Source organism: Bidens hawaiensis, unplaced genomic scaffold (assembly GCF_021521415.1).
Source record: "Bidens hawaiensis isolate Kalapana, Puna unplaced genomic scaffold, B.hawaiensis_p1.1 tig00065116_1, whole genome shotgun sequence".
Classification (NCBI taxonomy): domain Eukaryota; kingdom Viridiplantae; phylum Streptophyta; class Magnoliopsida; order Asterales; family Asteraceae; genus Bidens; species Bidens hawaiensis.
This window is the reverse complement of record NW_027501624.1, coordinates 17360-43397: the sequence shown is the minus strand read 5'-3', so window position 1 is coordinate 43397 and position 26038 is coordinate 17360. Positions and strand designations below refer to the sequence as shown.

At 37.4% G+C, this 26038-nt stretch overlaps 1 protein-coding gene and 1 pseudogene across 2 annotated transcripts; both read left to right on the top strand.

The window, feature by feature from the left end:
- Positions 1-9016: 9016 nt before the first annotated feature.
- Positions 9017-12442, top strand: LOC143604441 (uncharacterized). Its single transcript, XM_077080916.1, has 5 exons — positions 9017-9197; positions 9387-9439; positions 11755-11919; positions 11985-12092; positions 12176-12442. The coding sequence occupies exons 1-5, from the start codon at positions 9020-9022 to the stop codon at positions 12305-12307; spliced, it is 636 nt and encodes a 211-aa protein (XP_076937031.1). The 5' UTR covers positions 9017-9019; the 3' UTR covers positions 12308-12442.
- Positions 12443-15586: 3144 nt separating this feature from the next.
- On the top strand, positions 15587-25617 carry LOC143604442 (putative inactive receptor kinase At4g23740; annotated as a pseudogene). Its single transcript, XR_013148297.1, has 4 exons — positions 15587-16931; positions 17727-18322; positions 25399-25501; positions 25598-25617. The product of XR_013148297.1 is annotated as a putative inactive receptor kinase At4g23740 (transcript).
- The last annotated feature ends 421 nt before the right edge of the window (positions 25618-26038 follow it).

The following is a 26038-nucleotide window of genomic DNA, read 5'->3' as shown; positions in this document are numbered from 1 at the left end:
GCTAATTAAACAATAGTTGTGGCTAAGAGGCAGCCATGAGAAATATGAGCGACAATTAACGAAGCTAACTGTTGCGCCCAATTTTGTTTTTGAGCCCGCAAGCCACAAATAAAAGGAGGTTTAAAAGGAGGTATTGTCACACATTCTTATGTCCGGAGAGGCTCAGATGTCACTCGTGAAGGTAGGATCTACATTAATTATCATAATTAATGCCCCGCCAAGATACAACAAAGTGACAAACATATGTGAGAGGATTCCAACAAAGGGCTCTGCACAGCATCATAGCCCCTAATATTTAAAAACCACAACCGACTTCATGTAACAGTGATACCGATAAGCTCAATGCTCAGTCATAAATCATTGCATCACAGACACAACTTATCTTTTTCAAATCAACTTATCTTTTTCAAATGTAGTTTGCACCTTTCAGTTTGCTTGTTGTACCATCTGAATCGGACAGGGTACTCTACAACCACAATCAACCAATTTAAAGGTCAAACTTGAAAGTCAAAGCAAAACAAAATCCAACCACAGACCCAATATCAAACAAAAAGACATTAAAAATCACAACTATCATCCATACCTTCAACAATATTTGACAGCCAGCAACAACAACAACAAATTCGAAGGCAACAATGGTTATTAGGCGCAAAGTAATGACATCAACAACACCTAACGACCACAGATCCAAAATCAGACTTTGACAAACTCTTAACTACACCACAGATCCATAATTAATATAAAAAACACAAATTCACAGCCTCACCGTCTTACCTCTGTCACCGATACCGGCGCCACCTAGGGTAGTCGTAATCGGAGGACAGACGGTGGACAACACCACTCTCTTACTTCCGCCACATCCATAGATAACTAATAGCCGCCGGCCTCCACCACTATCGTCACCCAAAAGGGAACCTAAACCCATATCTCGGAGCCACCGCCGTCTCCTAGGATTCCAAAACGGAATCCGGCAACAACGGTGATCGTAAGAGAACTACAAATGCAAGATGATGATGTCGGTGGCTCAGTGGTGTATGAAGACACAAATGCAAGATGATCTTGGTGAGTCTTCTGATCATCTGATGAAAGAGAGTAAATGTTATCATAAGGAACAGCGACACCGAGACAGGTGTAAAGCAACATCACACGTGTAGAGATAACAAACAAAAGAATAATATACAATTGACTAAGCATGCAGTACAACACTTAAAGCACCATTTTGTCTAGAAAAGTTCAAAATTAATATATATATATAAATAACCTAGTGGTTGTTTTGTAACATTCCAATTTTTCGTTCGGATAATAATAATAATAATAATAAATATAATAGAATAAGTAGGCTTTTAGATGGACTTAATTATAGACCAAAAGGGAAAGATGGGTCTTAGCTCCATAGGCTTAAGGGAGTATAAATACCCCTTAAACCCTAATCCTTTCCATTATTATCAATCTCTACACCATAGCCTATACCTTAGAAAACACACACAACACCGTCTTACAATTCGAACCAAGATCCAAAGGCGAGAACCCGAGCTTGTTGGTGCTAGATCGTCGTGACGAACCAAAGCAACATCAAAGACCAGCTCGTGTTCGTAGTTCGACTCGTTTACGGTACGTTTATATCGAGAACTTGTTCGTTTAGGTTTGGATTAGTCTAGAAATGATAGATCTGTGTTTGTATGGTAAAAACGAATCCAACAAAGCTAAACTTACTGAAAATGGTTAAGATTTGATGGGTTAATCGATTGATAAACGAACCCGTAACCCTTATGCCTAAATCGCACCCTTAAAACACGAAAGTTTGGCTGATTTGATGGTTAGTGTTTGTAGGCGCTGGTCAGACGATTCCATTGATACCAAAATCGTGAGATTTGGTTAAGAAACGAAGGTTTAATTGCAGATCTAAGATATGTTGACTAATCTGTGTTCTTGACGATTTTGACTTTGACCCTTGAGTCAAAGTCCGGATAAGAACTATTGGTGATTCGTTATGGGAGCTTAGCGAATCAGAGGGTGATTCTTTAGCTAGTTCGTTATGGGAGCTTAGCGAATCAGAGGGTGATTCTTTAGCTAGTTCGTTATGGGAGCTTAGCGAATCAGAGGGTGATTCTTTAGCTAGTTCGTTATGGGAGCTTAGCGAATCAGAGGGTGATTCTTTAGCTAGTTCGTTATGGGAGCTTAGCGAATCAGAGGGTGATTCTTTAGCTGATTCGCATAAGGAAGCCTAACGAACTAGGCTTGATTCTTTATCCGATTCTTTAAGGAAAAGGGTAACGAATTACCCTTGATTCGTTAAAACCATCCGTTAACAGAGATAACGAATTAGAAAGTCCAATTCGCTAAGACCAAAGTAACGAATTATAAGCTTAATAGAATGACAGAATGGTCCCTGGACTTATAAAAGAATGATTTAATTACATATTAGCCCTTGGACTTTGCTAAATTATGAAAGATACCTTTAAAAGGTTAACGAGTAACGATTAACTAACCGGTAATGATTCAATGAAGTAAAACCGGCTTAGACGCGTAAGACTGATTAAGTAGCAATGAGAGTGGCTAGAGTAGTATTTGATATTCAATTATTAAACAGTTAGACGCGCACAGCTCGAGAAGGAGTAACCGTTAACAGAAGAAGTAGCTGAGATCAGGTGAGTTTCTAGCCCCATTTCCTTGTTATGTTTTCGGGGCTGTGTGCATACTCGATGTGATCAATTAATACACTTATCTTAAGTGATAAGTGTATGCCCTATGTGATATATGTGTACGGTATGAATGATTGCTTGTCGGTACGTGAACGATCTTCGGATACTGCATATACCGTTAGGTTATAAATAAAGATATGAATATTTTATGAAATGCAGGGATGATTACTTGTCGTACGTGAACGATATTCGGATATTGCATGTATTGCCAAGGATAGCTATGATTGTCTCCTTATATGGATATTAAATGATAACTTATATACAAAGTTCCCTATACGGATAATATACAGAGTGTTCCTTTAATGGAAAACATAGTGTTCCTTTAATGGAAAGCCTCGTGTTCCTTTGATGGGAAGCATAGTGTTCCTTTAATGGAAAGCATAGTGTTCCTTTAATGGAAAGCCTCGTGTTCCTTTGATGGAAAGCATAGTGTTCCTTTAATGGAAAGCATAGTGTTCCTTCTATGAAAGTATATAGGATGATTCCTTCTATGGAGAATATACATATAGAGTGTCCTTCTATGGAGAATATAAATAGTAAGGAAATAGTAATAGTTCTTTTAATAGATATTATGTGACGTCCTCTTATGGATAATTATACAAGGTTAAGATATGTATGTATGTAATATATGTGTATGTATTGTATGTCGCCTGATTAACTAGAACTCACTCAGCGTAGCTGACTTTTAGTATGCACGCAGGTGAATATGATTAAAGAGCTAGCATGAGGTTGGCACATGGCATGGATCGAACGGCTGGCATTTGAAGATGGAAGAAATGATGTTTTAATGTGATGATTTATGTTATGGTTTTAAAGAAAATAAATGTTTTGTAATAAACAGTTACATTTTTATATTCCGCGAAAGTTTTAATAAAATCTGATTTGTAGAACTGTGTTTATGAGTAAATCCGACGCTAAAGTAAGGCTACCGGTAACGGGGCCTTACATGTTTACACTATATATGAAGTTTATAAATTCAAGTACTGAAGAAACACTGTTTTAACTAGGGTCTAAACGGGTATTTTCACAAGGTGTGTTCGACCGAGAATCCTGAATCCGAGTATGAATGTGTTGTGATTTGCAAAACTAACAATGTCATTAGCCTCGTTACATGAAATTTGTGTGTGTTGGGGGGGGGGGGGGGGGCTCATGTAACCACCCTCCGGCGTTAGAATCAGTACGATAAGTTGTGAGTATAATGAGAGTTGATAGAGTGAGATCATAATGCCTATACCGTGTGATGGAGTCTTCTAATTATAGATAAACGTATGGAATGTTTGCCACGTGTCATGGTAATAACCGATTTCTCCCTTTGGCAACCATCATAGTGGAGATCATGGATTTCGTTATGTGCGGAGCCCATTGCTCATCACTGGTGTCTCCTTAGTGTGGTTGTCGCACTAGTGTCGCGGGTACCTGCTATACAAGTAGTGTTTCCATGTCGGTGCTTATTCCTACACAGCTCGGGTACGATGGTGGTCCCATGTGTACCTCCGACTATGTGGCATCTTTGGACTTATATGCTCTAGTGGATGCGGTTGTGGGCGTGTTCCTCCCTTATTGGCATTTTCTCTTTTGATAGTTGTGTCATACTTGAGTTTGTTCCCGGATCTGACCCGAATCCGGAATCTTATCTCTTCAGGTCCCCTAGTCCAGTGTTGCTTACAAGCCCATACCCTGATTTGAGCACTAAACTAAGATATAGATTTTTAGGGGTCTTATTCCTTTATCTCATTATGTACTTTCTAACAAGTTTGGGGGTTGCGCTGCTCGAGTGGGTTGTTTCGAATGGTGCTTGTGCGCCGTGCGGATGTTTATGTGTATTATATGTTGTGTCGTTCTTTTTTGGGGTGCATTAGACTATTGCCCCTTGTGGTGGGCGATAGGTTTTTAAAATTTTCACACTTGCTATATTGTAGAAATCGAACATGATACATCTGACTGTTTGTTAACAATTTACTCCGACGTTTAATGACGTCCGCAACTGTAAAATGGTGGATATTGGGTTTTCTGTAAGGCCCCGTTACCGGTAGCATTACTTTGGTGTTGGATTTACTCATAAACACAGTTCTACAAATCAGAGTTAATTAAAATTTTCGCGAAATATAAAACTTTAACCGTTTATTACAAAACATTTAATCTTTTCTTTAAAACCATAACATAAAATTTCATATTTAAAACATCGTTTCTTCCATCTTCAGATGCCAGCTGTTCAATCAATGCCATGTGCTATCCTCATGCCGGCTCTTTAGTTTGCTCACCTGCGTGCATACTAAAAGTCAGCTACGCTGAGTGAGTTCTAGTTAATCAAGCAACTTACCATACAACCACTACATGCATATCTATCTTGCTCACCTTATCACTTAACCACTTAACTTCCCCTAACGACTTAGCCACTTGTTTACGAAAGAACATGGAGGCTTACCCTCCCACGTACTCACGTTATGCCACTTATTTAATGAAGTCACGTAGAGGCTTTCCCTCCCACGTACTATCGTCATGCCACTTAATAACGGAGGCACGCATAGGCTTACCCTACCACGCACTCACGTCATGCTACTTTAATAACGAAGGCACGTATAGGCTCACCCTACCACGTACCATCGTCATGCCACTATCACTCTTACTAACCCCGATCCACTTCTATCACACTCTACTTCTACTTGTATATCACACACTTCCTATCAGTACATTATTAAGCAAATCACATCATAGCATTCATACACACTAATAATCACCTGACAATCATTCTCCTTGACGATACGTGCAATACCCGAAGATCGTTCACGCACCGACAAGCATTATATAATAGCTAACTTATATATATCATCTATAGCATACACTTATCACTTAAGGTAAGTGTATTCACACTTCACGTCGAGTATGCACACAACCCCGAAAACATAACAAGGAAATGGGGCTAGAAACTCACCTGAGCTCGGTTACTTCTTCAGCTAATTACTCCTTCTCGAGCTGTGCGCGTCTAACTGTTTTAACAATCGAATATCAAATACTACTCTAGCCAGTCTCAATGCTACTTAATTAGTCTTACGCGTCTAAGCCGGTTTTACTTCATTGAATCATTACCCGCTTAGTTAATCTTTACTCGTTCACCTTTAAAGGTGTCTTTCATAATTATCAAAGTCTAAGTACTATTATGTAATTATCTCATTCTTTCTAAGTCCAGGGACTGTTCTGTCATTCTGATAAAAGTTTGGTTCGTTACTTGGTCCTTAACGACATGGGATTCATTCGTTACTCCGGTCTCATGACGAATTGCTAGTTCGTTACTTCATAACGGATCGACCTTTATAACGACTGAACCCTATAACGAATTGGACGTTATACCGAATTGAACCCTTTTAACTAACTAGTCTCCATAGCGAACTGGACCCTTAACGAATTGGCATAACGAACTAAGGCTAGTTCGTCACACTCCCGCTAACGAACCACATAACGAAACGAAGCTCATTCGTTATTCACCCGTAACGAATTAGGGTTAGGTTTTGTCAGAGAATGTCAGAAACATTCTCTGACATCCTTAAATACTCGCGCCGTCTTTCCGGCGCCGCCGTGCTGGAAAACCGTGCGGTGGCCGGAAATACGTATTCCAGCACCGTTTTCACCGTTTTTCGTCCCGTTCGATCCAGATATGAGCTAGGGTGACCCCTAAGCTCATCTTAGGTTCGGTTTATACTCGATTCCACCCGGATCTCGTGACTTTAACGGTTTAGCGGTGTCGGCTCGTCGTTTCGCAACTAGATCTAACGGTTTGGACCTCTCAATAACATACTATCATTACCTCGGGTCGGAAATCGGTTCTTCTTCTTCTTCTTCTTGGTTTCGGCTAGAGAGACAAAGAGTAGGATGAGAGAGAGCTAAGTGTGTGTTTTGGGTGGTGTGTGGAGTATGAGAAATGAATGATAATTGGTGATTAAGGCTTTTATAATTATGGATCATGGGCTTAAGCCCATGGTCTCATCCTTCATTCATTCATGACCCAAGTCCATAACCCATATCCATTAACCAACACTAGCCCAACCCATACTAGCTCCTACTCTATTTTATTATTTCTCCGCTTACCCGAGTAAACTTCTCACAATTATTAAATAATATATATAATATCATCTTAGAAATTTTGGGATGTTACATTTTCCGGGGCAGGTTGTCACATGTCCTTCCAATCATTTCTTTAATGATAAAAAATATCTAAGCATACAGCAAGGGGTTGTATGTCTAGAATAAAACGTTAAAAATATAAAGTTAACAAAATTTAAACTATATAATTTATACCGTTTTATAATTAAACGATAAATTTGCTCTCGACATTATCTAATAAACGAGCTAGTTGTTATTCTATCTAGCGTGTTGTATGTCGATGCCGTTTTGAAGTTAGGTGTTAAATCAATTTTGGATCGTCAAATAAATCAACACGTGGCCATGAATATCGCCAGCAATACATTTTTTGTGCAATCTAGGGCAATTTCCAATTATTATTTGTATCTAACATGTCACCTACCCATATACATATATTGACAAATTTGGTACTGAATTTGACGAAATGAACCCATGGGAATCCTCAAACACCAAATTAAGAACATGATAATTTATCTGTGAGTTTGTTGATCAAAGTCATAGTTATATTCATAGTTATAAGATTCGTGGTACGCTTCAGTATGGAAACGTGAATCGCGATCACAATTCGCTAGTCCCTACAATTTGGTACAATGGAGGATATGCTCATTTCAAATCGCTTCGGTACAATGTACCATATAATGTGGTATGATGTATGCAATTTTTTAAAAAAGAAATATATAATGTTAATTTTATACGTTTTGTGTATAAATTTACAAGTTTGAGAACCAAATATAAGTAGTGAAAGGGAGGGGGGGGGGGGGTTAAATGTTAGTGAACCCAAACTTAATTAAACCTATCCATAACGAAAATCGTGGGGGCATGGAGCAAACCATGTAACTATCATCAAACTGGTAGAGTTTTAGTTTAACATCGTGTATTTCTTTCTATTTCTTGCTATAATTCTATTTTATCAAATACAACTAAATTACCATTGACCTTTTGTTTAATGACATGAGGTTGATGGTTAACGCTTGCGATATTAATGTTTTAGTTTTGAAACATAACTCAAAAAGGTTTTCCAAAAATGGTGGGTTGTGTTTTCGGATTAGTCAGGTCTAGAGCGTCAAAATCAATACGGATAACTAACAACTCATTGAAGAAGACTCACTCATATATTAGGCGTAGTTCCAAAGCTAAATAAAATATAATGCAATAAATTCTTCACCTTTAAAAAAAGTAATAACTAACAGTTTCTTATACTATAATTTTACCTAGAGACACCTCCTATTTGTGTCACTGTGTTGTTAGGCAAGCGCGTATTGCGTCCCTAAAAGTCAAAATGACATGAATTAGTACTCATGGTTTTAAAAGGGCACACTTTGAGTCCCTATGTGTAGGCTGTTAGTATGAACATGAAATTACTATCATGCCCTTTCAAAAGTTCATATTTCGTTCTCGTGATTTTGAAACATTCAATTTGCATCCATCTATCTTCATCACCTTCATCACTCCATATACGGGTCTTAAAACAAGAAATCACATACATTTTAAAACTACATGATTTTCAATTTTGTAACTTCCATGGGCATTGGGCAATCCATGCGAAGTGTATGCAGCATATCTCTTCATCTTGGGTCTTAAACCATAAATCGTTAAGGGGTATCACAAAATCATAAGCAATTTAACTTTGAGGGAAGTGTGTTTCTTAGCCAGAATACAAGAAACTGCTCTGAAATTGGCATGGATTTTGAATCACAATATTCTTCACAATTCACAAAAGTTGAGTATGCACTTAAGGTGTTCGATGAAATGCTTAAAAGGTTTTTGACGTAATTAACTACCTCATAATCTTAGAGCATTTTTTTTCTGCATGACTTGATTTTTAGAAGAAATCATGTGTCTAACTTCGATCCGTGACTGGTGGTGGTGAAATGGGGACGGAGACAGCGAGAGAAGGGGCAGTGGGAGAAGACAACGATGGTCGTGACGTATAGTGGTGGTGAGCTTGATGAGGGACACAAAGTGTTGATTGAGAAAATGCATATGGATACAGACATTATAGAGGTCAAAAGCCAATCTTGCCCCTTAAATCAACAATGTTAAGTAACGGAGGGACTCATTTGGACCCTTTCAGAAACCACTAGACTCAGTCGGGTAATCTAAAACAAGTTATTTATTAATTTATTTGCGTTATTATTCGATCATTTTCCGACGACCATCTACTCTTCCTTCCAAAATCAATGGATTACGATTTCAGAAACAGGTTGAATCCACCCTACAATTCACAATCACAATCCTCTTCTATGTACAACAACAACAGGCCACAACCACCGTCTTCATCTCCGATGTACGGACAGTCCTCGCTCTACCCTAACGTCGCCCCTCCGCCCGCCCGAAATAACCCCACCTCCTCTTCCTGTAAGCCCTATACTATTTTATTTTATTAGAGTGATTTTAGCTCTTTATGTAACGAGTTTTTTTTAATTCGTTTAGATCGGACCAATTATTTTTGTTATGAATTCTGCTAGGTATCTTGTTTTTTGAATTTATTTATGATCTGTGGCAATTTTATGATATCTGATTCATTTATTTGGACAATTTTATTAGCAGGAATGGGGATTAGGGTTACTTTAAAGCCCGAATTTCGGATTACACCACCGGTATTGTTCTATGCTTCATGCCTTTCAGTATTATTTCTATCCATCATTATAAGTTATAAAATGATTATTGAATTTTCGTATTGTAGTATTATCTTATGTTATGGCTATTAGTGTTATTTGTATAAAATTTGTTATGTTTTGCTCGTTTAGTGAGGTGTAGATATTGTTTCACATGCATGTTAAAGCTAATTTTATGTTCAAGTTATGATTCGGATATCTAAAGTTTCTGTAAAGGTGGCTTGCCTCTTTACTAGCCTCTCATTGAGGCTTGTTTTGCACTCTGCGACTAGCATGATATCACTTCTTGTTTGTGATCGAGTTAGATGTTGTGGTTCTAAACTTAACTATAAGTCAAAACATTAAGAAAGGACAAAGTTAACTCAGTTTTAGAATCACGATATATATATCATTCACAAACAAGAAGCGGTATGGTGCTTTTTGCGAAGAGTAAACCGAGTCTGAATGGGAGGCTGGAGGAGTGGCAATTATCTATAGAGAGCAAATGTTTATGGATAAGTCTATTTAAGAAAGAGTATTTGTACTATTAGTCTATAACTATAACCACAATGATGCGAACGAAGTTGAAGACACCTACATCAGTATTGAAGGCGCAACCCCATTCAAGTATTTAAGATCGTTTGTTCAGAGTGATGGGGACGTTGACAGCGATGTAGCCTACTTTTAGGGTTGCTCGTCTTCTAAAAGACATAAGGGTGAAAGGTGGAGGTAGCAAAGGCTAGGATGCTAAGGTGGATGTGTGGAGACACATGGCTGGATCAGATAAAAAGTTGATGTTTTTTGGGACTTTTAGCATACCCAAACTAACATGGGATGAACATATTAGGCGGATTTGCTAGACTTGTACCTCTCTGAGGACCTGATAGGGGATAGGAGTTCTTGAAGACGTAGGGTAAAAGTTCTGGAGAGTGTATAGATTTGGGTGTAGATTTGTGGGAGTTTAGCTTTGACTTAGCCTTAGTTTTTCCTTATTGCATTGATTCTTTTGGGGAGTGTATATTTTTGTTTTAAAAAGAGGTGCGCCTAAACGAGAGGCAACCTCATGCGCAGTGACTATCGCTTTTACTTATCCAAGGCTAGAGCTTTACAAAAGGCACTCACTAGGCGCGAGCTGACCTCAGGCGCACCGTCTATTGCTTCTACTTACTTAAGGCTAGAGCTGTACAAAAGGCACTCAGTTTTTTTGCTCTGGTTCATTTTTCTCATGCGACGTGCACTTTCTCGTTAAAGGCGGTAGAGCGTATCTAGAGATTTTATGCTTGTTTTAGGTTGTACTTAAAGGTTTCTATATATTAAACCATATATAATGCTTATTTTGTTATTTTAAAAGTGTAATTTTGTTTTATATAATTATCCTGCGCTTTGTGTACAAAAAGCAGTGCGTTTTTGTGTTTCTCACTTTGCGCCTTGGCTTGGGACCCAATTGCTCCGATGCGCCTCGCGCTTTCTAAAACCAAGCATGGGGGTTATCGTTACTTTTCTAGTTACTACCATAGCATAGCTTTGCCTTACCTTAGTCTTTGCTTGTTGCTCTCTTATTTGTTACTACTACAGTCTCTCACACTTTTATATTACTGGTAGGTGTACTACCATTATTATTAGTACTTTCTGTCTTATGGTTGTTTGATTTTTATTAGTTATGCTTTATGTCATTTGGTTTACTGCATTATATATGACAAAAAGAAAAAAAAAAGGTTATTTTTATCAGGACGGGGTCTGGGATCAGTCATATGAGTGAGACTTTTTTGAGTACGTATTTGTTTGGATGTTTTTAGTTTTGCATTCAATTTCAATGATTCATCTGTAAATGCCAATATATTTTTTGCACTGCTATGGCTATTAGCGTTATTAGTAAAAAAAATAAAAATAAAAATAAAAACTAGTAATGTAGTTTAGTGAGGGCAGATCATGTTTCTCATACATGCTAAAGCAAATTTTATGTGCAATATATTTATGTCATGTCCAATATATGATTTATAGTTCATTTATTGTGAGGACATAAAGACATCAACTCCTGGTCCAGAAAATGTTAACCAATGGATTATTTAACTCCCCAACCAACATAGCGATACCGTGTTGGATGAATTTGTCGTGATTACACAATGACTTCTCCTTTTGTTTTTGTTCCACTCTGATATTCTATTATTGGCTATTCCTGACCTAATTATACGATCTTGCATCTTTACATGTGATTTAAAGCATTGCATTACACGAGCCTCTTTATCGTCTAGTTTAACTAAATTTCAGCATTTTTGGGGGTATTATCTTATGCCTTGTTGGAAATACTCATATTGCAGCCTCAAATGTCCCCACACATCGGAGAGATTCCTCGTAGCACTTTTCAGTTTGACTTTGACTTAGAGAGGAAGATTCTTGCTGAAGCAGAGAAGGAAAACCCAAACTGGAGCGAACTTGGGCTGGAAAATCTTCCCCAAAAAACCGCAAAACCAATTTCTCGCGCAGTATGCCACATTTGTTACTCATAAATTTTATTTTCTATTTTTTGAATAATTGTTTATCTATGCAGAACTCTAGTGTTAGTGTAGATCCTGTGGTGGGTAAATACATGGCAACAGGTCTTAACAGAGATGCAGTGGTCATTGCAGTTGCCAAATATGGAGATGATCCGATTAAGGTTACTGTTTTTTTCAGCATTTATACTAGGAAATTTGGTTTTTTATGTGGGTTGACGAGGAAACGTTTGTTTTGATTTTGCAGGTTAGGGAATTTGTGAACGGGTACACGTTGTTGAGAGAAATGGGGTTTGAAGCTAATAGAGTGGCTGAAGCATTATTCACTCATGATAATGATAAGGAGGCTGCAGCACATTTTCTCAGCGCTTCATCCTGAGACTGATATTGTAAGCTGTTTAAAACCTGTAAACTATTAAGGGATTGATCTTGTAAACTGTTTAAATCCTCCATTGTTCTGTTTAAAACCTGTAAAATATTAAGAGATTGATGTTATAATAATATAATAATACTAATAATAACTAAAACTAAAATCTTATTCAAAATAAGTAGTATTATTTAGTAAACAATGAGAGGCTCAGAGGGTGTGCGAGCCGCACCATCAGCCGAGGCACAAACTTTTTTATACATATTACATATATATGTTTTTTGGTGTAAAAATTAAGGTTATTTGCAATGGTTTATAAGATTATTACATGCTCAGAATGGTTTCTGCTTATAATAAACCGGTTGATAAAAGTTTTATCTATTTACATTAGCGAATAAAAAATTTTCGTTAAGGCATACGGGTCTTTTTATTTTGGCTCGGCCAATTTATTTAAATTCTCGGTAACGGCCGTAAAATTAACCTTGTAATTATTTTGATTCCAAGCATGTTGTGACTACTAACATGAAGACAAAAAGGAAATAAAAAATATTATTTATAGACAACTATTTTATAGAATGGAGGTCATCAGGTGCTACACATAATTAAATCATGATACGTATTACGTAACTTAGGTTTAATAATGTAGGTGCATGTTACAGTTTGTCAACTCTGAATATTTTAATATCATACGTATACCATCACCGGGATTCGGTAGGCGCATTCTGTCACTCCTATAATTTTTATCATTGACGACACATATATTAATTTTGTCAATTAAATAAATTGTTATTTCGTCTGTTGGTCTCCGATCTCTAGTTGTTATGTATGGTCTTGTAATAGAGGGTTTGTTATAATGTTTGGGTTGGTTGAGTTTCCATCTAAAACTAGAAGATAACACTTATCTTTTTGGGTTTGTGCTAAGTGCCTTCTTAATACTATCACCCGTTTTTTTTTCAACCTATGGCATACTCATGTAATGCAATTGATGATTTTGAAGAGATGGTTTATAGTTTTCTTATAAGTTCGGGCCAACAATGGTTTGAGTGAGAGCAAACATACAAAATTAACTATTATTACTGAACTCATTCAAACTATTGTTGGTCTAAACTTATAAGAAAATTTCAAACCATCTCTTCAAAATCAACAATTGCATTTCAATTAGATCAGTGTTATACCTGCCGTCCAACACCATGTGGTGGTGTTGATGTGACACTAAGGGGAAGCAGGAACACGACATTGCACCATGTAGAACTGTGACTTCCCAACCCTATTTACCTCGTTCGGTCATTTATCATACTACTTCGTGAGTGTGAGGCTGACTCATTTGGTAGAGGCTCTTGCCTTTTAGTGGGATGTCTTTTTTTTTAGCCCAGACAATGGATGTAAATATATAGGAGTACTGGGGAATGCTAGCCGTTCAAAGAAAATAAAAAAAAGTATCATACTCGTAAAAACTGAAGATAAATAATTGTTTACATGTGGGTTTAAAGCCATGCAAGAAACTTGAACTAGCATACTTGGCTTACGGGCTACGGCAAGTTATCGTAGACTTACGATGGTTGTCATGGATTTTCACCTATCCTAAGGTGGCCACACATCGAAAATACTTTAAAAGAGGCGTTGTGGTCTTATGATGAATCACTGTATGCTTACAGTTAGCTAAACTTGAAATTTCTAATTTACTTTTAAACAGTTTTAATAATAGACTTTTTATTGATTTTAGACATTACGGGTGAAACTCTGTATCTATGGTTTTAATAACATGTACAAAGTGTATATACTTCGAGGTAAATCACCCAAAAAACTAAAAAAGGATGACATAGTTTCAAGGTGTATCAAATAAGATTTTTTAGCTTGTTTATTTTGTTAATACAAATCCTTTTGAAATCCTCAAAATGTTTGTAAAATCATTATTAAAATTTATAGAAGCTGATTAGAATAGCATATACAAATATGGCTTATTAAATATACACTATGGTAACTAACAAACAAAGCTATTAACAGAGTCTAAATAAGATAAGATATAGGTAAAATAAAATGTGCCTCTATTACATGTTATTAAGCTATCAAAGTATGAAACACACAAGTACATACAAACAATAAAATATAAAACAGAACCTAGAAAAACCAATACTATTGGTACCATCTCGTTATAAATAAGGAAAAAACAAAAGCATTGGTACCATTCTAAAAAAAAAAAAAATTGCCAACGTTGATATAAATAATACTCACGAGAGAAAGGTTACATGTGCAGCATATATAGGTGGTGGTCGTCGGTGATTACCTCTTCCTGAAATAACGGATTTAAGCTAGCCTGAACCACCATAACAATTTATACAAGTAAACATTAAACAAACTAGTGTGTAACTTACTTACTTGTTTATGTTCAGCAGTCCACCACGTGCATGTTCCGATTATCTCTCCAATCTCATTCATTGCTCTTACATGCCCCATCACATTTATTATTCTCCCACCACCTAGCGTACCTCCATTAATTACGACCCCTACCCATTTCTCTCTTTCATTTCAACCTGCTGTAACGTTGTACACTCACCTCATTTTGCTTCTAGATTATAACCAACTTCACCTTCAACTAGATATATATGGTGATTTACCTCATCTTCACTCGTATCTCGAATTTGTGTTAGTTTTTATCTAATTTGGTTCGATTGCAATTTTGTCATATCATTATTCCTATCACTTCGTATGTAGTGTAGGATGTTTTTTTTTCGCAACAACTGTGTCGCAACCCCGTTTTGAATTGCAAAACCAAATTTACTAAAAGCTACATTAATAGATCTTGAATTCGTAACATTACGTTACTAATTATTTAGCTAATCTATTCTAGATTCTGTATTGAGTTGAAATTTGTCAACGTAGTTTTGTAATTTTGTGTTAGTATTTATCTAATTTGGTAAATATTCCTTCCTTTCCGATTACAATTTTATCTTTTTACCTACTACTTTGTCTGTAGAATGATTTAGCTGATTGCTTCTAGATTAATCTGATGAACTTCATGAAGAGTATTTTATTTTTATTGTAACAAACCACTAGGAGTTTACTTTATATCAATATAATATCCAAACCTTGCCACAGAAGTCAGTAAAATACGGTAGAATGTGATTATGATTTATTTATGAATAATAATTATAGAAATTCACCAACGGAAGATGTAATTCATTAATTTACGTTTCTTGTTTGACTGAATCATTTGCTGTCATAAAAGTTAGCTGTACCCAATTAATTAAATTCAACGTTCATCTCATAATAGCGCTGCAGCAGTTATTTATTAATATTATTGTTTCACTAAATCAATAATTGATTAATTTCAACCTTGTTGTTCCTATTCAGATGAGCACAAATTAAGGCTTTTGTAGCTTTTGGAGTTTATGACAAATTCCATATTGAAGACAATGGGCAAGAACAAGTTCATATTATTTGCAATGTTCTTGTTTGGAACAACAACTATATTATTAGCAACCGCGGAGCCGGTTGAAGATAAACTGATTCTTATTAATTTCATTCAAAGCATTCCGCATAATCGCGCTATTAATTGGAACTTGGCTACTTCAGCTTGTGATAGCTGGACTGGAGTAACATGTAACAATGATGGTTCAAGAGTTATAGCTCTCCGGTTACCGGCTTTTAGTCTTAAAGGTCCTATTCCACCCAACACACTTAGCCAGTTATCTGATCTTCAAATCTTAAGTCTGAGATCCAACGAGTTAACGGGTCGGTTTCCGTCTGATTTTTCCAACCTTAGAAACTTAACAGCTCTTTACCTTCAATCGAATAGATTTTCCGGTCCATTGCCTTTGAATTTCACTTATTGGAACAATCTTTCGATACTTGATCTGTCGAATAATAGTTTCAATGGAAGTATTCCTTTTTCTGTTTCAAGTTTGAGTCAGCTTACGGCTTTAAACCTCGCTAACAACACGTTTTCTGGTGAAATCCCGGATATTAATATCCCGAGCTTGCAAGCTCTTGATTTGTCAAACAATAATCTTACCGGGCCCGTACCAAAAGTCTCTTGAAAGGTTTCCAAGTTCGGCTTTTGTTGGAAACAATATTTCGCCTTTAAGTTATTCAATGCCACCTGTTCCGTCTCCCATTAGTCAACCGCATAAGAAAGGTACTAAACTAGGCGAGCCCGCGATTCTTGGAATCGCTATAGGTGGTTGTGCTTTAGCATTTGTATTGGTTGCATTAATAATGTTACTGCGTTATTCGAAAGATAAAGAGGAGGTTCCAGAGAGACCACCGAAAGACGAGAAGGTAACAAAATTGAGATCGGGAAGTCAAAATGTGAACGGGAATGGAAGCCTTGTGTTCTTTGAAGGAAGCAGCCTCGCGTTTGATTTAGAGGATCTGTATAGAGGGTCTGCAGAGGTGCTCGGTAAGGGAACGTTTGGTACGACTTATAAGGCTGCATTGGAAGATGCAAGTGTTGTTGTGGTCAAGAGATTGAAGGAAGTTGCTGCAGCAAAGCGAGATTTTGAGCTCCAGATGGAACTCGTTGGAAACATTCGACACGAGAATGTTGTTACCCTAAGGGCGTATTATTACTCGAAAGATGAAAAGTTGATGGTGTATGACTATTTTGATCAAGGGAGTGTTTCTTCATTGTTACATGGTATGTTTCTATCCAATTTTTTTAGGGGGAACAAGGGACGACAGAGGTGCACAAAAATATCGGGCTGGGCGGTTTTGAACTTAAACGAAACCTGATTTTGGAAACGGTCTGGATCCGGCCAAACCGGACCTTAACCGGTTCTAACGTGGTTTCAAACCGGTCATATCCTCGACATAAAAGGGTAACCGGAACCAATTTCACCAAAAGCTTGGTTGGCTTTCTTTGACCCAACTAAACTGGGCTTCACCCGAAACCAGTTTGAACTAAAAACCTGATTTTGTGCAACTCTAGGGCATTATACCCGATTACCCGCTAGATTCTATTATTAAAATAAAAAAAATAAATGAACACTAGCCCATGGGACATACTATAAAAAATGGCTTTTCTGCGACAACATAATTTGTCGGAGAGGGGTTGTCGCAAATTTTGAGTCGTGGGAAAGTTGTCGGAAGCGTTTGTAGCAAAACAAAAAAGTCATTTATACCCCTAAAGATAGACTAGGCCCCATATTAAAACCCAAAACTGGGCCTAAGAATTGGCTTTTAAAGCCCAATGTAATCTAACTTGGGCCCTATATAGAAATTGGATTAATAATCCGGCCCAAGTCCCATAATCTTTGTAGACTACAAACGGCCCAAAAAGATATACCACATCATGATTAACATTCTCAAACTGGGCCCAAAAGTTTCCATCCTATTTCATTTACTTTCGTGGTCTTGTGACTCTTGTTATGCTATAGCTAAAATATGATTTACTGTCCGATATAGTTATAATCATCTGTACGTTACTTTACAGCAAAAAGAGATGAAAACCGGACTCCATTAGATTGGGACAGTCAATTGCGAATAGCCATCGGAGCCGCAAGAGGAATCGCTTACATCCACTCACAATCCGGAGGAAAACTTGTTCATGGAAACATCAAAGCCTCCAACATCTTTCTAAACACGCAAAAATACGGTTGCGTAAGCGATGTTGGCCTGGCGACGTTAATGACACCATTAACGCCGCCAGTAATGCGGATAGGCGGCTACCGCGCACCAGAGGTAGCCGACACCCGCAAAGTCTACCAAGCATCTGATGTCTATTCATTTGGAGTTGTGTTATTAGAACTCCTAACTGGAAAATCGCCTACCCATGCAACGGGTGGCGAGGAGGTGGTGCATTTAGTGAGATGGGTTAACTCGGTGGTCCGGGAGGAGTGGACCGCGGAGGTGTTTGATGTGGAGTTGTTGAGGTATCCTAACATAGAAGAGGAGATGGTGGAGATGTTGCAGATTGGGATGCAATGTGTGGCCCGGTCGCCCGAGCAGAGGCCGAAGATGGTGGAGGTGGTGAAGTTGGTGGAGGATATTCGGAGGACAACGAATACGGGTGCGTTGACAGATAGGGTCGTATGTAGTTGCTATGTAATATTGTTTTGTCAAAGAATCCATTGTGGAAATTTATGTAAGACTTAATTGCAATAATGGTGAAACCAAAACGCAGTTTTCAACTTTGCGTTGACACTTTCGCAGATAAGACCCTATGGTTGACAAATTTGCATATGAGGTTGACTTGGAAATTAGGGAAATCAAAATATGTGATTTTCTACTAATTAACTAGTGGTCTATTGTATCAAGCCGTGTAAAATTGTATTTTCTTATGAGATTTTGATTTAAGTCCGGCCGTATACATTCATTCATGTAGATTTATAAAACGTTGGAATTCAATGCGTGCGATATAAAGTTATTTCGAACCGTTGATCTTACTTTGCTACAATGATAGATTGACAAATTTAATTAGTTCTTGCATTTCATTAGATCCTAACATTATTTAGGAACAAAATGACAAAACTTGAATGTTACTTGAAGGCATATGTAGAAGCTGGTTTGTAATTTCATTTTGTTTGCTCAATTCATGTGAGAAATGATTAAAATTGCCTATGGGAGGATGTTACAAGCATCTTCTTCAAGTTGCCAAGTGAAAGATTGAATGTTCAACAGCAGACATGCGGCTAATCCATGGTGGGAACGTATAGTAAAACTCACAATCGCACATTCAGTTGAACCATAGAACGCCCATATGGCCATATACTCTCTAGACAAATTTCAACAATCGACAAAATTTTCAATTATACAAGTCAACGGCGACGATATATACAAAAATAAATTTCATTCTCTCATAAGGTTCTATTATTCCAATATGAAATTTTATAATTTGCTTCACCAATTTGTAAACTCTAAGATTTTATAAAAGAGTTCTATAAGATTATTTTTGTCAAACGAATGACGGAAAATCTTCTTAGTGAAACCCAACCTTACATATTACATTCAACTAGCTAAACAAAGTTACATCGCTAATTATATTTTTGTTGTTACGTCAAAATTAACTAAAGATCGAATGTCCTACCTTCCTTTCTTTCTTTCTGAGATAACTTAAAGAATCCACTAGTTCACAAGTTAAGCAAGGACACTCCTAACATTCACTTTCATTATCAACGATAATCTCAACATAATAATTGAGTCTGAAAATTTGGGTCTAGCAAACATTTCTGTTAACACTAAATTTGTTTTTTACTTAACGACTAAATTTTTGCAATTAATAGGGTTTATACCCATGACTAAATTTGAATTTAAACATGATTTTTAGTAACCTTTGGTGATTACAATTTACAAGCATTCGCGTACACACAATGTATTGAGAAGATGGCAGCCCCCCCCCCCCACACCCCACCCCCACCCTTAAAAAAAACCCTTAAAGATCTCATGAAATTTTAAAACCGACTCCATAATTTTAGATTATTGTTATTTAAGCCAAATAAGCATAAACAATCTTAATTAATCCAGCCCATGGTTTGAAATGTTTAAAACTTAATTATTAGAAAAAAATCTGCAAAAGATTAAAAAATAGCGGCCAAAGCACCGATCAAGCGATCATCCCATGACCCTTTGCCAGTATTTTTCTTATCATCCCTATTCATGTAGCCAATCATCTGTTGACTGATCGACCTTATATTGGTAATGTTTCCTTAATTACTTGGTTCGTTACTTAGTTTTCATTATGCATTTGTAAAGACGTTTAATGTATTTTTATTGATTATATAAAATTTTGTCTGATGATCATTTTTATATGACCCGACTTAGTCCTGCATGAACCAGACCTGGAAAAAAAATAGCGACTAAAAAACAACCCCTTTAAATCTTTGCCCCCCTCATGAAAAAATCTTCAATGTGTGCCATCGATATATTACAACCAAGTCAAACCAGAATTTTCTATTGTACAATAGCACCTGGTAGCTTGGGTTTTAATGACAAGACCACTAAATTATTGTACATTGTTGCATCATGCAATTTTCTCGAACATAGTAATGCTCCATGTATCTTCTAAGAAAGATTTCATGTCTAAAAGTTAAACGCCTATAGAATGATATGAATAGATTGTCTTGACAACCAAATTAAAATTGAAAATTACAAGTATCATTAGTCCAATTTTAAATATACAATATTATTTGGATAATGCAATTTAATATAAATAGAATTAAATGTTAATTATGATTAAAAAAACATTTTTTATCCTGACTTCTTTCGGAGTCTTTATTAACCCAAAAAATCAAGAATATAATAACTTTCCAAAAATTTATAATGTAACAACACAACAGTAAATACTCTATAAAAAAAGTAATAAAAACAATAAAAAGTTTTTAAGAAATGTCCAAGAAAGAAGTACTACAAGCCCAATTTATTAATTGTAGCTAATAGAAAAGCTTCAATAAGGCCCGCTAACATTTCTTCTTTCATTTGATTGAACTTAGAGGTGTTAGGATTAAACGCATACACGAAACTGAACACGACACGAAAGCAATAAACGAACACGAGGATTTAACGTGGTTCGGTCTAAACTGACCTACGTCCACGGGTGGCAACTAGGTATATCTTTATTGAGTGACCAAATATTACAAGTACATAATGTTGTTTATATAGAGACTGAACTAGGGTTAGTAAATTATTATGCAAGAAATCTAAACCGGGCCGGGCTTGGGCCCGACCGCCCACACCCGTCTCCTCTTTTGACTTCATATAATAAACCGGGCCAACAAGGCCTACGAACCCAACAATCTCCCACTCGGAGGCCTTGAGTACTCTCGTCTGCACTCCTGATTGTACTTCTGTAATCTGAACATTAAACTTCTTCTAGTTGCCACCGCCTTCTCATCAATTAACCTGAAGGCCCGTTGAAGCTCCCCGGAGCTCCAACACGCCAGTCACGGCTGAAACTGCCCCTGACCCATTCTCTGTCCCTACCGGCTCCCACTGTAACGAACTACCGGATCCTGAGATAACCTGAGAACAAACATCTCCATATTCAGCAAGTAATTCATTGGAGAGACTTTTACAGCTGGAATACTGGTTTTCTTAATCCACTGTCGACCTGGAACTGTAACTGAAACACGACCTGTGCTCCCACTGTCACGATGTCCCCCAACTGATTTAACCTTCCTAGCTCGTTCATCCTGAATCTTCACTTTGGCTCTGGGTTTGTTACTTGCAAAACGAACCTTCTTCTGCCCACGAGATTCTGTGAACCGGATTTTGTCTTTCACCAAAACTGGATCCACTCCTTTTGGTGACATATCGACCATATACAACGAACCCATTTTCTTGCCACGAGCAACAACGAGATTCCCTTTGACTACTTTCCACTGCCCATTCCCGAACTTAACATCGTGCCCCTGGTCATCCAACTGCCCAACTGAAATCAAACGTTTTATCAAACTTGGAATAACCCTCACGTCTTTCAAAGTCCAAGAAGTACCGGCTGAAGTTATCAAATCAACGTCTCCCATACCCGTACCTCTAAAATATCATCATTCGCTAGTCGAACCTTTCCAAAATCCCCAAATTTAAGATTCTTCATCGTTTCACTACAGTGAGTGGCATGAAACGATGCACCAGAATCCATCACCCAAGCATCAACGCTACTCTCAACACTACAAACCAAAGCCTCATCACTACTGACCCCGTCATCTGTGTCGTCTTCTGTAACGTTCACCTCTTTCTTACCATTCGGACACTGATTCCTGAAGTGTCCTTTCTCTTTACAACCCCAACATTCAATATCCTTACGAGTCTTAGACTGACTCCTCTTCCTGCTCCCACTGCCTCGCTGTTTTCCCCTACCTCTACCTTCTGTGACTAGCATATTGCCTGATGATTCACCTGAACTTCTGCGTCTTGAATCTTCTCCCAGAATCAGATCTCGAATCCCACCGAAAGTAATATTTGTAGACGAACTACAAACTGCAGTCACTGTTTGCGACCAACTGTCGGGCAAAGAGGATAATAACAAGAGGCCTTGAACTTCATCATTAAACTTAATGTCAACTGACACTAAGCGGGACAAGATCGAATTAAGATTATTGATATGAGTTGTAACTGACCCACCCTCTTTCATTCTTGTTGTCACTAGCTCTCGGATAAGATAGACTTTATTCGCTGCCGAAGGCTTCTCATACATGTTGGATAGTGCGTCCATCATACCACGGGCTGTGGTTTCTTTCATGACGTTAAACGCCACATCTTCCGACAACGACAATGTAATACAAGCCCTAGCTTTCTTGTCTAACTTCTTCCAATCTGCTTCTGACAGCTTTTCTGGTTTTTCATCCTCAAGCACTACATCCAAGTCTTTCTGACAAAGTAGTGCCTCAATCTGCATCTTCCACCAACCGAACTTCTGTCCGTCAAACTTCTGTATCGAAACCTTTCCGTCTTCTGCCATAACAATGACTAAAACGAAAAACTGGATAAAAAAACAGAGACAGACACAGCAACACGAGCCTAAACTTAACGATTGTTCTACTGAACTCTGTTAAACAATCAACCTATTTAACGTGCAGCGGAATAACGAACTGTAAATCAGAAACCGAAACTTTAAACTGAAACGATAAACCTGACAAACGCGGGTGGCACTGGTTCTAAGTTTCTTTAAATTTCTTCTGACTTGAAACTGTTCTTCAACGAAAATAGGATCTTGATTCGCTGGTTCTTTGCTTAGTCGGATATTGACCCAACTATTTATTTCTTGATGGTGGCTTGTAGTTGGCTTTCCTTATTTTCTTTCACGTGGGACAACAATAATTTGCAAGCACAAGAAACACAAATCAAATAATAATATTTGTGGTGATTGTTGTGTTCTCACGCCCACACCAAACTAAAGGAAAGTTAAATCTCAAATATTCTGGCTTAAAAAAAAAAACAGATCGGGCTCCTGCCTTGTTTTCACGGCCCAATGAGTATTCTCAATCCAACAAGCCCTTAATGTCTTTCTTGTTCACGAACACACTGCTCCTGCCCTAAACCTGACCAGACGGTCCTCAGATCTCAGGCGAGCGTAGTGTATGACTGCTTCCAAACAGAACCAACAAAAAACGCAGATCGCGCGGGCTGGGTTTAGTAGCGGCGAAACGACGGCGGAAACCCTAACGGCGATCGGAAAACCGTAGGCGGCGGCGGAACCCTAGCGCAGTAGGGTGGCGGCGGCTGGATGGTTTGGCGGCGACTCGGCTGGTTCAACGTGTTCTTCGCGTGATCTGAACCTAAGCTCTAGATACCACTTGTTAGGATTAAACGCACACACGAAACCGAACACGACACGAAAGCAATAAACGAACACGAGGATTTAACGTGGTTCGGTCTAAACTGACCTACGTCCACGAGTGGCAACTAGGTATATCTTTATTGAGTGACCAAATATTACAAGTACATAATGTTGTTTATATAGAGACTGAACTAGGGTTAGTAAATTATTATGCAAGAAATCTAAACCGGGCCGGGCTTGGGCCCGACCGCCCACACCCGTCTCCTCTTTTGACTTCATATAATAAACCGGGCCAACAAGGCCTACGAACCCAACAAGAGGTGCACAAATCGGGTTTTCTAAATACCCGAGTTCGGGTATAGAATCGGGTACTGGTATGACCGGGTATTGGTAATAATCGGGTAGGGTTCGGGTCGGGTATTGTCTCTAAAAATCATACCCTATGCATCGGGTTTGGGTCGGGTATAAAACCGGGTATTTGAATACCCTATTATCGGGTATTGAAAAAACTCTATTTACGGGTTTTTCGGGTTTTTTTCCGGTATTTTTTTATATAGATTGGATTTTGAAAAGTTTACACTTTTTAGGGGTATTATTCGGGTATTTTTAAGGTATTTTTCGGGTATACATCGGGTAATACCCGGTTACGGGTATTGGAAAACCTTGGTTCCGGGTTCGGGTATTACCGGGTACAAATCGGGTTTTCGGGTATTACCGGGTACAAATCGGGTCCGGTTCGGGTTCGGGTTTTAGTGCCAAAATGCATACCCTATCCGTACCCTACGGGTAGGGTCGGGTTCGGGTTCAGGTATTAAAAACCCAGGTATTAGAAAACCGGTTCCGAATATTTACTTCGGGTCTGGTTCCGGGTTCGGGTTCGGGTTTTTTGTGCACCTCTAATTGAACTTATGATTACTTTTTAACCGGCCCATTGTTATTTTAATCATTAAAAAAAACGAGCCCAACAAAATGAAGCTTCAGGTTTTGTCTACTAAAGTCTGAAACTATATATCAAAATCATTTTTTAGACTAGTAAAAACCAAAACCGGTCTTGATCCAGACCAGTCCTTTTTCACTCAACAACGGGTTGGGCCAAAACCGTTTCTGACTTTTGTGTGTCAAAACTGAAACTTAGCCAACATGAAAAGATCTTGACAATCAACGCGTGTTTATTTCTTTTGCATTTGATACTTTTTGTTTCATTGCTCCAAAGGCTGTGGGGCTACTTAGCCGAGTCCAACAGTTTATTAATGCTATGACTCCGATATCAAATTTAACCACATGCATTTAGTTACCCGTAGTAGTTTCTAGTAATTTACGTCCAGTTTCCTTGTATTCGACTTTTATAATTTTTTAAAGAATATGCGAGTAATTACATCTCTAAAATACATAAACGTATCACAAATATTTTTACCGTCTTTGTTTCATGCATCTCGAATTTTTTGGCTATATATTTATTTTTCAAAATCATTATAAACGAGAATTAGTAAATTTATATGGTGTTTTTAGTACGTTTTTACCTTTTCATATTATTTTAGATTTTTGGCAAATATCATTTGGATTACCCTTTTTTTTCTACTATTCTATTAATTTTAAAGAAGTAAATATGAAAATAGAGAAGCAATTTGGTAAATTCTTGGTTAAATAAGACGAAGAAAAACAGAAAGCACATAACAAGGAAGAAGCATTGCTAATAAAGAGGTTAAACCGTCATTAGTGACATCACTAGGAAATATTAAACTGTATAGTTATAATAAATTATGCAAGTAACATATATTGGTTATCGAGAACTTCACAAAGCACTATGTGATCTCATATTAATTCTTAGTTATTAAATATTTAAGGAAATTTAATAACACTATGTAAATCTATTTAAAATCATATTTCTTAGATGCTCATGTCTAATGCAATAAATGAGAAATTGGTCATAGAAAAAGATATTCCAGCAGCAGCTGTGAGTTTGAATAGAGATTTGGTGAAGCAGAGTAAAGAATGTACGTGTTCGATAATTAAAAGTTAATTACTATTAACAAAGTTTTATCTTTGTCCATTTTCAAAGGATTTTATTCATATATTTATATTTTTTTCAGTGATGGAAGAGGGTTTTTAACATATTTTTTTTTCATCCTTTTTCTCTAATGAGATGCCACTTAAGAACTAAAACAAGAGAAATAAAAGACATCACGTGTCCTCCCTTGGCCACCATTATACTATTATTTGGAATTTTAAACTAAAAGCATACCGTGACCATCTATTCAGTTGTATAGTCGTGTTCATGTCCCTGTCGTCGCGTTACAAGAAAAATAGATAGATTAGTTTCTTACATACTTTTCAAAATTTTATGGTTGGTGGTCATATGTTTTATTTGTCACATTAAAATTTTAATAATTATATGTTTCAAGACAGAGTAATTAAATATAGAGGTGCAGAGCCTCTAAGATTTTGAATAAGCTGTTCACTTTCCATCCTATTGAAGAGGTTTGTAGTTAACTACTTATATATGCTATTTGATGACGAATAAGTTGGCATTA